Source organism: Haemorhous mexicanus, chromosome 7 (assembly GCF_027477595.1).
Source record: "Haemorhous mexicanus isolate bHaeMex1 chromosome 7, bHaeMex1.pri, whole genome shotgun sequence".
Classification (NCBI taxonomy): Eukaryota; Metazoa; Chordata; class Aves; order Passeriformes; family Fringillidae; genus Haemorhous; species Haemorhous mexicanus.
This window is the reverse complement of record NC_082347.1, coordinates 20,094,143-20,109,083: the sequence shown is the minus strand read 5'-3', so window position 1 is coordinate 20,109,083 and position 14,941 is coordinate 20,094,143. Positions and strand designations below refer to the sequence as shown.

The window sequence follows — 14,941 nt, the reverse complement described above, 5'->3', positions numbered from 1 at the left end:
AAATCAGTATCTCATCACCGTCCCATCACCAGTTATAGTTTCAGCACAGTTTACCAACCTTGGTACCCAAATGTTCACCTAACCTTGCAGAATATGATTTTAGGTTCTTTGAGAAAGATTCAGCAGCTAATTTGTTTGTACAGAATAAAACACGTGCTGACACCAGAAGATTATATGGTATATATGGCTTTAAGCTTGGTCTGGCACACAGGTAGATGCATGCTTTACTTCTTTCAAAAGTTACACTTTTCCCAACTTTTCTTAGCATGGTCTTTCCATGTAAGATGTCTTAGAGTCTGGGCTGAACTCTGAATTCAAAATGTAGGAATAACTATTCTTTTCTTTTGTCTCCAGATATCCTTTATATTCACCAAAACAAAAGTCTTCCCATAAAGTTTCCCAGAAGTACCAGAGCATGCCAAAGCATGTTTTCTTACAAGTGCAATTAGATATGTCTGGGCCTAATATCAAGAATATCCTTGAAAATTTAGATTCCACTGGCAGTGGGTGCAGCAACAACTTTAGGAAAGGTTTCCTTTAGGAACATGAACTTTTCATGTTCCTGAGAAGCACAGCCATATGGTGATGGAGAAACACAGAAAATAAATGGTTCAGGTTAAGATTCTGTCTGTATCAATTAATCATTTGAATGGCACCCCCCAAGACTTGGCACAGACCTAAGCAGAAACATCACACTTGCTAACAACTTAATTTCATTGCATAAACCACCCCAGGTTTTTCAGTGGCTAACTGCCTCTCTACACTCCAACTGACTTGAGTCTGCAATGCAAAATATTTGGATCATTTGCTATTCATGTAGCAATCTACTAAATACAGCTAAACCTGTAAAAATGTAGATACAAAAAAAACCCCTAAATTCTCTTTCCTTACATTTAGAAAAACCATCAGTATATTTTTTCATAAAACAGCCTATAAACTCAAAAGCTCTTTTAATGTAATTATTCCTAATCAAAACACCAATTTTCATTTGCTGAAAGTAGAAACAACAATATAATAACAGAGACACTCATTCACAGTGGAAAACACACTGCAAGTGTTACTTTCTCTGCAGATTATACAATTATAAGATTAAATCCTGTTTACATCACTGAATATGTAAATTGATCTCTTTTACTCAACATCCGATTTTTAGAAGCAGCACTAATTCTTACAAAAACCACTCATTGTTTCAAGAAGCTCCATACAATGATCTGTGATTTTATTTACCTTGGGAAAAAAAGCCCACTTTTATAATCAGAAGTTAAAAAAAAAAAGAAAGAAAGAAAGAAGTACATTAAGCAATTGTAGAAGCAGACCAACTCAACTGGGGCACCACGACCAAAGCAAGCCCTGTAATAGTATAATGACCTTTAATGAGTGTCTGGGGAAACAATACAGTCGTAGCATAAAAGACAAAGGGCAAAACCCATCATGGCTCCACTGACACTAATTTAAAATGATTTTCAGAACAACTAAAGAATGTAAGAGAGGTAATCTGATCCACCAATCTGACCTCACTTTGATTCTGGGGCCCTGCTGCTGCCATTTCTAATTGTCAAACACTCTACATTTCACATCTGCTCATATTTAATGAAAAGCTGACTCTCCCCACCATTCTCTGAGCTAACTAGCTCTGTCAAGATGGGCATCGTCCGACCCCTGTGCACCGCAAAGAAAACACACTGATTTCTATTGAAGCCCTGCCAGTGCAACGTTGCGTGCATATATATATTTTAATTGGAAAAGAAAGGCTTATGCTGCTTTGCAAAGAGTGTGAATTGGTATTGATTTTCGTACTTATTATTAACAGTCAAAGGTGACTAGCCTCACAAGGGGAAGACTGAGATCTCTTTTGATTTGATGGAGTGATGAAGGGGGGAAAAGGCCCATGAAGGATAGGATGCTAAAAATCCTCAAAGCTGTCACTATTACTTATCCTTCAAAATACAACATAGCTCTAACATGCTTCCCAAAAATCTCTGGCTTTTGTTGGAAATAATACCATTATTGTGGGGGGTTTCGGCTCAGCAGGCAACACAATCAAAAATGTTTACTTTATCTGCCTCTGTAGAGCCTTAAGTGGACTTGAAAGCTATGGTAAACCGACAAATTAGTTTTTCTTTCCTTGCCAAACAGTGCTAATGGCAGAAATTTTACCCACTTGCAGGGGACATATTAATTTATCCTAATCTGATTGCTGTTAACAGCAGTGCCAGGACACAGCCACAAACTCTCTGTACCAGTCTGTACTCTACAAACTCTACTGGCCACGGTGTTACTGAGGCTGTTACACTGTACAATTGCCTGCAGCAATTCTCAATACAGGAAGGTTTCTTGTTTGCTTTTCTTAACAAAGTATGCTTTACTACATTTTATCCTGATAAAATTCTCGTTAAAGGATAAAACCTCCTGTGATTTAGATGAGGACTTAAAACTAGGAACCATCCACCTTATGGTGATTCATGAACTGCAAGCAAGTAGGTAGATAATTCAGAGTGCTTATACACAGAGAGAGATGATTTTTGGTAAAATCTCCAAGAAATCCTATGAGAATATTTTTAATTAACATGGTCTTCAGACAAAATAAATGTAACAATTATGGAATTTTTATATTTGACTGGAAAAATAGTTCATAAGTCAAAATAGTTAAAGCAAAATCATTCACCACTTGGGCTACATGCTGCAATACATATGGTACCAAAAGATAATCAGGTGCATAATCTAAAATCTACTTTAGAGTTTTCACAGCAGAGGGCACTTTTGTCCAAAATGACTTGCCTTGGAAAATGGACATGCTTCCTGACCAAAACTCCAATCTATTCTCATAGCTGTAGCTGAATAATTTTATAGCTTTCCTTGTCCATTTGGGTAGGGAAAGGAAAACAGCTCCTGTCCCAAGACATAGTTTTGCTTGTTAAGAATGACTAAAGAGGACAAGAAAATGAAACAAACAATCACACAAAAATCCATTTAACAGTCTACCTCAGTTGATGACATCACACTGATAATCCAAGCTTTGGAATCCCTACAGCTTGTCCGAAGAATTAATGGCCATGCAGAACTGTTCTAGGTTCTCTGTCTTTTCCCTCTAAACTTTGATCTTTCAAAAGAGCTTTCAGGGCACATTCCTGAATGTTACTGTCTTATGGAACAGACTCTACATTTAACTTCAAAACATTTGTACCAGGGATTTGCACCAGCCTAGTTTTCCTAAAAAGGCGCTACAAAAAGTATAACCGATTTTACAAAAACTACAAACGTCTCTGTGGCTTCAGTATTAGATGGAAGATCTTGCTTTACTGAGAATGAAGAGTTACAAACAAAACTAAAGGCAAAAGTAGCAGCATAGAATAGAATTCCAGCTACTACGTTGTATCCTGTATATTTATTCACTGCCCATTGTATGGTGCTCTAGTGCCAGTATTATTAAACCTACCCACTTGGCACCAGTCACAGATTTAGACACAGGTCTGGTCCTCCACCAAAGCACTTACTGCTTAATTAATGACCATTTGTATCGTATGAATTAAATACAAAAGATGTCACCATACTGCACTACTAAGGTCCTGAAGGCTATTGCAAGAGGATGCTTCATAAAGAGCACATAAAGCAAAGTAATGATTTCCATTCTTTTGCATTAAAAATAAATACAAAAATATAAATAGAGAGCTGTGATCAAATTTGGAGTTGATTTTTTGAAAAAGCATCAGCCCAGTAAAAACTCACAGACCTACAATGCACGACACAAGACAGGGATGATACCACAGACACCACAAACATGGAACAGCATGTGTTGGTGTTAAAACTTACAGGCACGTAAACTGGTGGAGCAATCATTAACAGAGACAGAAGAAAGTGGGAAGGCTCTCTCAAGGGTGTCCATGTTACTATGTACACTGCCTGACATGCAAGAGCAGTCACGCTCAGAGCGTCCGCAATCAAAACAACATGCCAGTCTCATTCTCTTGTAGATGGACATCTTGGCTATAACCATGTGTTGGATGGGAGGAGAGGAAGAGCAGCAGGTTAATGGCAAGGTTATAGATATAACAAGGCAGCTGGAAGGTAATTTAAGGGATTTAATACAGGCCTTAGGTAATGTTAACAGTCTTGACCCAGGAAAAAAAAATGCAATGAGATTATTGATAACACTTTGGCTGTACATTAAAAGTAGGGCAAAAGATTAATTGCTCTTTATTTCTGTTCAGTCTTAGAGGGTGACCGCAGTCATGGGGAAAAATTACTGTTTACAGTCAAGTGTTTGGATCAAAATAGAACACAGTAAAAACACAGAATAATAAGAATATGCTTTTCTCTTGGCACAATTAATACCATTGGATTAAAATGAAAACAAAGGTGCTAGTCCATTAGATACTTTGGCCTATCCTGTTTCCTGTAAAAATCAGAGATTTCTTCGTATATAAATATATATATGTATGTATACTCACACAGAAACACACGTACACATATATTCTTACATACACACGCTCATACACACATATGCATTATACATACACACATATATATATATAAAAATATATTTATTCTTAAATGTATTATAATATTTTTTCTGTATTAAACTGTGCCAAGGAACACCTTTACTGCAATTAATTATACATTAATAAAGAATTACAAGATATTAATAAAAATCTCAAAAAAATTAATTTTGCTTACATTTTATCTTCAGGAATTCAAATTAACTCTTGACAGAATACCAAAATTTGCCCATATAAGAGACAAAACTAAGAATGGTAAATATGCTCGACATTAAGTTCAGTTCACAAATAAGGCATCACCAAAAGCACACAGAGCATTGGTCCACTGAAACATGCTGAGCCAATCATTGGCATGGTTTCTGCTCTGGATTCAAAAGTCAATCAAGAACCAAATAACTGAATCTAGAATTAGGGGTTAGTTCCAAAAGAAATGCCAGGTCAGACACAACATTTTTATCTTTCAGTCATCTGAATGTCCTTGCTATGTATCTCTAGAAATATAGAGCATGCTATTTTATAAATGCATGTATAATTACCATCCTGGAATTTTGCATGTCATCTGAATCAGGTATGTTTACGTCTCAAGGAATCCAAAGGCCATTTAGATTGTTTCACATGCTGCACTGAACCAACTTTTGGTAATGGTTTAGATTGAACTGACTCAATTATACTAAAAACAAAACAACACTGACAGGCAAAAACAAAACCTTAAAAGCAAATGCAGGAAAAAGGTAATGTTTCTCTGGCCTGTACCTTCAGTTTAGGATGACTTTTTTGCATTATGGTAATGACAATAAATTTAAAAGAATTTTTTTTTCCGGTTTCTTAATCCCACAGTCACCAGGAAAGAGGGATTGAAATCACTCAGATGGGTCAAGTCCTGTTCTAAGGCCTTGATGGCTTGCCATACAGTATACTTGTCAAGCAAGGGTAACATTATGATTGTGGAAAACAGGCATTGAGGGAGATGAATGAGTGATCTCTTCAGCAGCGACCCCATTCCTCTAAAACTTTGCTCACATGACTAATGCCATGTTCTTTCAGCATCCTAGTAGAGTTATCTTACAGCTGTTCAGAAATTCATCATGCAGCATCAGGCTTGTTCATTGCATAGTACATCATTCCTCAGAGCTTGGCTTTTAGTAAGAAGGTTTCCACTGCAGCTTTTGATGCATACACATTCAAACTACACAGAAAATTCAAAACAGCATTTTCCCATGTTTTCCCTCTAACTCTTCCCAACACATTGTTTAAAGTTGAAAAGTTGGACAGCAAAAGAAAAGTGAAATAAGTTACCAAAAGTGTGACAGTCTTTCCAGTATTCCTACTTTCTTATTTTTTAAGGAAATTAGAAAAAAATAAAGGGCATTTGTGAGACACACTGACAGTAGGTGAGGTTAAAGAAGCAGCCCCATTTTGCTGTAATTATAGCTGTTTTGAAGGACTTTTTCTACTCAAATGCTGTAGCAAAACACACTGCTCGGAAATTCCCAACTGTTACGTCATTGGTTAGTAACAGTCCCTGGTTTTCATTTACTTCTGGCCATATCTTGTCAACAATCAATAACAGGATAGGACACATTTATGGAAATTCAAAAGAAATCATCCTTAAGGGCTAAGAAGGCTGGGAAGGAAAAATTTTTGCACCATTTTCATCAGACTTAAACCAATAAAGTTGGAAATTTAAGGCCTTCTCTTCAGTAGGGGAAGAGCATGATGGCATTTCTCAAAATCAATACCCTTCAGGGACTGTTTTTAACTTTTATTGTCAGTTGTTCTGGAGATCATGCATCATTTGAATATTTCACATCACTGACATGCAGGAAACAGGCCTGGACCTGGAAATATAAGCAGCAGAAAGGACTTGCCACAAGGGTTTAACAAGTATATAAGCAACTGCACATCAGAGCAATAACTTTTGGAAAGAAAACATGCTGTTACTCTTCATTCCTTTTATACAGTCAGTTACATTCACACCAAATACAATACTAATTTCAAATAAAACAAAACATACATTATTAGTAGGGATGACTAGTGACAAGATCAAAGACAGCACAGAAATGATTTTAAATGGTTCAGCCACACACATACCATTTTCTAATAAAACTTCCATAAACATTAACAGAAAATGAGAATCATCAGAGAGACAGGGGGACCTTTAAGAACAGCCTCTGTGTGTGTGTTTAATTAATTTGACACCTGTAGAACCTGCATAAGAATCAACTTATTTCGATTCCTAGATGTGTTATAAATGTTGAGTAGAATTCTAATTTGATAATGGTGAAAACAAAAGTTGGGACATAAAGAAAACCACTTTCCTATTTCAAATTGTATAATGAGTAGGAAAAAAAAGAGAAGACAGATCCTTGTATACTTAATATGATGACAATCACACAACATTTGTAAAACTTATCAATAAAAATATCAGGGGAAGTTTTTATGGACATTAAGTTAAGACTGCTTAAATAATGAACTACTCATTAAGAGCAAAAGGAGAGCAACGTTTCTTTCAATTACTTATAATGTGAATAAATACTTCTAGAAACTTTCAGATGCAATTTTTCTCAAAAGGCAGTAGCCTTCCTTTCTATAAAAGAAAGAATAGCTCCCCAGATGTCTAAGCTTCTAACAATACCTTACTTTCGGATCTCAAAAAGTCAAAAAGTCAAAAAGTACAGTTAAAATGTGTAGATTGTCCGGATCTGAAGTGTTACTTAGAGTTCACAAACAGTAATGGGAAATATTTCCAGCTGCAAAAATAAGCAAAGGAAACTGCAGATTATTCTCTACCTAAAATGTCAAGGAACAGCTCCTTTATCTTTTTCTTTTCTTTTTTTTTTCTTTCTTTAAGGAAAGCAGAACAAAGTATTCCTTCTTCTCTCCTGATTTTTCGTAAACCCCGGGTTGTGCCCCATCCTGGGGCTGCTCCCGGCGCTTTTCCCTGGGCTCAGCGCAGCCAGGGTGGAGCTCCGAGGACATCTAGTGGATCTCTCTCAGGCAGCAGCTGCTCAGGAGCAGGAACGGGAGCCTTCCTGACCACCCAACGGTACAAAAAGGTATAAAAAGGTCCCAAGACACCTCAGAATTGAAATGCACAGTGTTATTTCAATTCGTCAAGTTCTCATGGTCCAAACTATGAGTGAAAAATCATCAGCATTAAAGGCGACCAGGGCGGAGTGATGGCCTGCCAGCAATGCTGGTTAGCATCATGAGACTGACACACAGACAGGACTTCCCCAGCACAGTTTCAGTTTCCTGAAAAATACAGCAGCGCACCTTAAACTGTTGGTGACAATTTATTCACCCTAACACAACAGGAAAATCTATCTCTCCATTATTTAATTTTTACAAGACAACTTCAAGACTAGCAAGTGAGCATGTTCACTCTCTTGCAATTTTTGCCATCAATGACAACTGGTTACTTGTTTGCTCCAATTCACAAGGTGCTGTTCTGTGGCAAAACTGAAAAAACAGCAGCAGGAGATCTGAGTGGACATCTTGCCCTATTTTAGTAGATATAAGAATGACTCACAGGTTTTGATGTAATAGCACATATATAGACCAATTCATTTTAATTTTCAAATCTGATCATGACCTTTCCTTCATTACCTTACAGAAGACTCTCAGCCAGTGTACTCTCAAAGCAAACTACGTTTCTAAACAAACTTAAGCTATTGGGGAAATGGAAAAAAACAAACCAAAACTACATGACATTTTCTTTTCTAGTTCTTTCACAGCATGAAGAACTCCTTTACTTATTTATTACCATTTCAATTATTTTTTTAGCTCAGAAAGGTCTCAACATAAGAACATATTTTAAATAAATACATTGCTTCAGATAAATCCAGATTACTTCTAGTATTCTGCCTCAAAGTCAATAGGATTCACCATTTCATCCATAGAATTTATTTGTTTTGCTGCTGATTCTTATCATGCTGACCAGTTTCACAAACTGCTTTTTCCTGCTGCTTCATCTTCCCGCTGTGTCATTCTATTGGCTAAAAATAGATGTTTGAAGAAATTTCTGTTCTATCCTTTAATATTTTCTTCCACAACAGGATCTCAATCCTTCAGTGTTGTTTGCAGGCTCCACAATAAAATAAATAGCAAATAATGATAATCATAATGCAGGCCACCATAATTTCAAGAAGGCCAGAACTTTATCAAGAGCATAAATTATTCCTCAATTCTTTGCAAGGTCCTACAATGCGTAGAGCTGAGAGGGGGAAAACATCTCAATCCTGATTAAGACCTGAAGTGTTCCCACACAATAAATTCAGAATATCTGGTAAAATGTTGAAGTTTCAGAGCCTACTTCACTTAGAATAGCTGCAGCTACATAGTAAAGTTGCAGCCTAAATCTGGCACAGCAAAGCTGCACTGCAGCTATGAGATACTTGATCCCCCTTGCTCTTTGAAAGAAAAAGCCCACATAATCCCAACACTGCCCTATAACCAGTGCATTTCTTTGCAGCACTTGTATTTCTAAGCAGCAAATTCTTTCCATGTCCCAAATGCTGTATTTACCATGAGGGTACACACAAAGTGGCTGATGAGAGCCTTCATACATCCTGAACACTTTCAAGTGGTATGACCTAGACTGACATGAAGTGGTCCATAAAGCTCATATTCTGTATATAATAATACTGTAAATTTTACAGCTAAGGCCATGGAAAGTCAGTGTGTGTCTACTTATGTAAGTAGTGTCAGAACCAGCAAGCTCAGGAAAATAATTACTGCAGCTTGTTTCCTGTTGAAGCTATCTTTGGGTTTATACAGTAAAACCCACACTTTTAATTTAATGTCTGGCTTTCTCCCATAACTCTTTTTTTTTTTCTGTCATTGGGGAGAAAAAGTTAGATAAGGACAGTGAAGGCTGCTGTACTACTCTTTGTGTCAGCTGTGCAATGGAAAGGACAAAGTACCTAAAAACTAAACAGGGACCTGACAACTGAATTGTATTTAACCAGACAAAGAATGCTATAGTGGCAATTACCCCAGCCTAACCAGTATCCCTAAAAATTATTGAGATATCCCTAGAATAATTTCAAGGAAATACTATTGCCAAGATCTAATTTTCATTTAGGGATAAAAAATAAGCTTGTGGAAAAAAAAGGGGCAAATAGGTGGAAGAAGGGAAAACTGCTGTATTTTCTTCAACGTCACCCTAATCTCCATTGGTGTAAACGATGGGAAACTTGTGGGTATGACGTCACTGCTACATGCAACATAAATAAAGAAAAGAACCAAAATACTGAACGAAAATACTCTCTGCTAGAGAAAGACAGGTTGGACCGCACTCTGGGCTACAGGGAACCCATTTTTACTCACAATAGATCACTATCAGTGTGCAGTTAAAATATAGTAGGGGCCGTGTTCCAAGGCAGCAAGAGGAAAAATAAATCAAAAGTTTGTCAATGGTCATAGATTACAAGAAATTCCTTCAAACACATCAATGTACACATGATTTGTCCCCTCTGGGGTTCAACCCCCACCGTTCACAGCAAGCACTGTCACTGGAAAAAAATATATAGAGAATTAGACCATAGCTGTTGCACAAAATGAACGAAACAGGAGGAACAGGTCATCCAGTTTGGAGATTTCATCCCAACGTGGTAGCGTTTTATACAAATATATACAGATATTTGGCCTCTTGCTGCAAAAACTACCATTAAATGGAATAGGAAAGAGATCGAAAACATTAAAAAAAATTAACAATCTGCAAATAAAATTTCCACGTAAGTATTTCTCTGGACAATATGCCATTAGCATTTATGTGTTATTCAGGGAGTGGGATGGGTAAGGAGAAAGGGATGGCAAAGAAACTGCTAAAGGACAGCAGGATTACATGAATTATTCTTGGCCTTGTAGAAATGTACTGATCTGCCCTGAATTATTAATATTAGGCCTAACGAGTTTGGACAAATGGCTATGTAGGTCAGACTCACGTTTAGACCCTAACAATACCCCAAGCTAATATTCAGAAAGTATCTAAACTGAAGTGCAACCTCAGATGCATTATTAAAGAATGTGAGTTAAGCATTATGGGAAACTGCACTAATTAGAGCCACCATAATTAAGTTTTCATTTCTTTCACATTTATTTCACCTGAATGTGTCAATATTTTTACATACAACCTTTCCTTTAATCTTCCATATTTTCCACATTTAGCTGCCTCTAGTTACTATGCTGCTTGCTCATTAATGCATGTATTTGCCATATAGAACTATATGGATGCATGTGCATGCAGTGTCAAAAATCAAATTGGCATAGTGATGTATCACATGTTGACATCACAGTTGACAGTTTTCTAACTCAACAGGGAGAAAGTTTTCTCAATTTATGCTTTGCTTTGGTTAGACTTGCATTTTTAAGACCAATGATTTGCATCATTTACAGATGGATAACATATCAAAGATTTTCAAAAGTGATTAGTGATTTGAAAGCTAAAACATTTTATGCGAATAACATTCTGCACTGAAGACTTACCTTAAAAACAAACCCAAACACAAAAAGCAGGTCCCATTTAAAAGGGATTTTAAAATTGTCAACAAAATTTGAGAAACAAAAATCACTAATTACTATTGAAATTTTTCTTTTTTTTTTCTGACTGACAACTCTTTAAAAGAAAAGCAATTGCCTTATTTCTAATACTTGTGAGCATGCTCCTCATTGAAAGCTGTTCTCAGCTCTACTACAGGCTGCCTGCTGTCGTGGTATCTGTGACTCCTTGTGTGTCTAACAAACAGGAGAGGAGAGGGCAGACTGAGGAGAGTGGAGACAATAAAGGGGAAATTTAAGATGTTATTCTCACCATTATACTTCACCTGACTCAGAGGAAAACTCCTTAGTGCTCAGTGCACACTGCACCAGCTCTGAGAGCCACCTCCTTCTTCTGCCTCACTAACTCAATCAGTTTGTTTGTTCATCTGCCCAGCACCCTTTCATTATTGGACTGATATGTGTGACCATGCCATTTGTAACCCTTCTGACTGCTACTTACAAAAACTGCTACTCCTGCCTCTCCACGGCCTTACTGCTGCTAAGATCCATTTGGTTGGCTGGCTCATACCCTGTTTCCTTCCAGGTTTCAAAGTACTGAGAAGGTTACCCTGAGTCTCATTACTGTATAATAATAAAGGGCTTTAAACCTTTATAATGTGAGTTCCTGATTCCTCTACTGACAGATGACAATGAAAAGTGCAGGTCTCATGTTAAACTGAGAGATCTTTGGGATTTATTAAATTTTTAAGCAGGACATGTTTAAAAAGCATACACCATGTGAAGAGGACTATAGAAGAAAATAGAAATAAAATAGGGTGGGTTTTTTTTGAGGTTTTTTTTTTTTTTTCCTGACAGAACCAGATAAAATTAAGCAGGTAACATATTTCTCTTTAACTGTTGAGTAATTTCAAAAAAAGATTTCATGAGAGTCACAGGCACCCTGAGGCATCTGTAACTGGCTTTACCAGAACTTACTCAGCAGACTCATTGGCTTTGGCAGCAGTTCAAAGGTCACATTCTCACATGGATAAACTGTTCTTGAACAATTTTTTTCCAATATGTTAGGCAATGCATACATTCCTTCCACATCAGGCATGCTTTCCATGTGCTTTGCTCTCCTTGTGGCTACTGGGAAGATAAATACCATTTTCTGTCAGTTCCAGCTGCTTTCTCCCTATCATACTATTGTTCCACACTCTTGGTGTTTTGGAGGAGAGGAGTTTTTTTAAGAATCTCCAGCAATAATTTTTTTTTCTTTTAAAAATGATCTTCAAGACTTCATCCATTTCAGGCACTCCAAAAGGCAGAGAATGTTCAGTTTAGGCTTTCTTCCATCCTCCATAATAGTGCACTGATAACGCAGACATGAGCTATAAATAAGAGAACTTTTTCCCTTTTAAAAGTAATGGTAAAATAGGCATGATCAACCCCTTCTGAGATCTCTCAATTTACCTAATCAATACTTTTAAACTGAATGATCTTTTTCATGGCAGAATACCATGGAATGCACAAAAATATTTATATATTCAATGAGAAATTGATTCCTAAATAATGTTGCTATTGGTATTACAAATATGCATGGGTCAAACACATCTTTGGTCAAAGTGTGGTTGTGATAGCTCCTGAAAAAGGTCCTTTCAAAGTATATAGGGGCAAAATGCTGATTGCTACATATTTATAGAAATTCAGATGCAAAGTCTCATCTCCATTCACTCAATTATTTCTTCATTAAAAACTGTACAAGCAGTTTAAGAACCTAATAAAACTTAATATTAGCTTTACAGCTAAAAGGATATATGTAAAAGCTGCTAATAATTAATATCTTCCAGACATCCTCCAGTGAAATTCCCTGGTTTCTTCTCTTGCAGAATCTGAATGTTATGACTGAGAGAAAAACTTCACTGTTGACTAATTCTTAACTCAGAAACCTCCAAAGTTAAATTTAGCTGACTTAATTCTTCAGTTTTTGTTAGCATTGGTCTTTGATTTACTTTTTAAGGAAGACACAGGTGTGCGTGGTGTGAAATGTAATAAAAACATAGGGACTTCAGAAACCCAAACAGCACTTACTATGTTGCTGTGGATTTATTTCTTAGCTTTTCTGTGCCACTGTGTGAAATATGTAAATGCATGAACAGGTATTCTTCAGGGCTGAACAGTTCATGAAAAGGAGAGGAAGGGAGGGATAGAAATATTACTTACGCCGTTTGCAGCCACATTTTTTTATCCTTTTGGGATCTGTGATGTCATCATGACAGGCCTTGCAGTAAAAATATGCCCTGGAGAGACAGAATGGAAAAACTGACACATTTCTTAATCCATATAAACGAAATTAGTCCCATATTTCATCTTGTTGCAGTAACCAATTAAGGAAACGCATCAGTGCTAATTTACTTTAATCGTTGCAAATGTTTGGACATTTAAAGTAGGAAATATTTGCTGCAGGACTATTAATTTCAAACATCAGGCTCCAACTTAATATTTACTTGAATATACTTTTATTTGAAAAGCAGTTGGAAGAATGCATGATAACTATGCCACAATGTATTCGTTTATTTGGTTTTCATCTTAGAAAAAAAGAGCATCTAATGAACTTAATCACAAAAAAAAGTTTTTATCAGCTATACCAGGGTGGTTTATTTCAAAGACTTTCTAGCACCCTGTGCCAATTTTTCAGGTTGTACGTTTGATGGTTACTGTATGATCAACATTGTACGTTGATCTTACATAGGAGTAGAACAGTGATCCTGGGAACAACTGGCCTGTCAGCCTCACCTCTGTGCCTGGAAAGGTCACATAACAAATCCTCCCAGAAGTGGTGCTGAGGGATATGGAGGACAGGGAGGCCATTCAAGACAGCCAGCATGGCTTCACCAAGGGAAAATCCTGCCTGACCAGCCAGCTATGATGGAATGACTACATCAGCAGATAAGGAAGTACTACAGATGTAATTTATCCAGACATTTATCCTTATCTGTAAAGCCTTTGACATGGTCCTCCACAACATCCTTCTCCCCAGACTGGAGTGGCAGATTCCATGGGTGGATTAGGAATTGGTTGAATGGCCACATCCAGAGGGTGAGCCAGTGATCAATGGCTGGGAGTCCCACCAGGAACTAGTAACGAGGGGTGTCCCTCCAGGATCTGTACTGGGACCAGTGCTATTTAATACCTTCATTAATGACACAGACAGAGGCATCAAGTGCACCCTCAGCAAATTTTCAGATGACACCCATATAATTTGCTGACAGTATGAGATCATTAGATTGCTACAACAACTAGCAGCCCACTGAAACAAAACTATCTACAGTCCAAAATATGAAAAAAAACCAAAACCAAACCAATATTTATATACAGCCTCTGATTAAACACAGCCTTTGGCCCTGCAGCCAGGATGATTACTACTATTTCTTCTAAATAATTATAGCATGGCCTCGGCAGGTGGAACTATACTGGTAGTTAAGTGACCCATCACAAGAAAGATGCCAGGTCTAGCACAGAAGAGATGAACCATATCAGTGCTTCATATTGGCTCAAATAAAAATTGAAATTGCAGGGAGACCACACTAAATGCTACTAACAATTCTAAAATCAATATAACATGAAGCTACCAATGAAATATGAAAGTACTAAACCTAGCACACTTTATTTCTCTAAGAAACTTACAGGAAGATTACTCTTTCAGGCTGTGAAATTGCCTTAATACTTCCAAGATGCAAAATGTAAAAGGAAAAGTCTTCTTTGAGCATGTATACTTTGCTGCAGAAAGTTTCTGTTCTACAAGAAAGTTTCTGGTCTATTCACATTCCACCAAACAGAAAATAAATTACTTCAAAGGAAATGAGAAGAAAGTGTTTTTCAAACCATGAGTCGATGTCAAGTTGTAATCCAAGAGGAAAAAATTGCCTCAAATTTTTAAAATTTCTCTCCAGTCCAGCTGT

At 37.0% G+C, this 14,941-nt stretch overlaps 1 protein-coding gene across 16 annotated transcripts in view; it reads right to left on the bottom strand.

Moving 5' to 3' along the window:
• KCNMA1 (potassium calcium-activated channel subfamily M alpha 1) overlaps window positions 1-14,941 on the bottom strand; it is a 420,823-nt gene that overhangs the window by 85,962 nt on the left and 319,920 nt on the right. For 7 of the 16 annotated variants that reach the window (XM_059851299.1, XM_059851302.1, XM_059851301.1 and 4 more), the window contains 3 exons: window positions 13,203-13,279; window positions 11,976-12,128; window positions 3,811-3,984 (listed from right to left, as the gene is read on the bottom strand). In XM_059851299.1, coding sequence (XP_059707282.1) covers window positions 3,811-3,984; window positions 11,976-12,128; window positions 13,203-13,279 — 404 coding nt within the window. The remainder of the gene's footprint in view (window positions 1-3,810; window positions 3,985-11,975; window positions 12,129-13,202; window positions 13,280-14,941) is intronic. The other 9 variants (XM_059851298.1, XM_059851307.1, XM_059851309.1 and 6 more) reach the window with 3 other exon arrangements.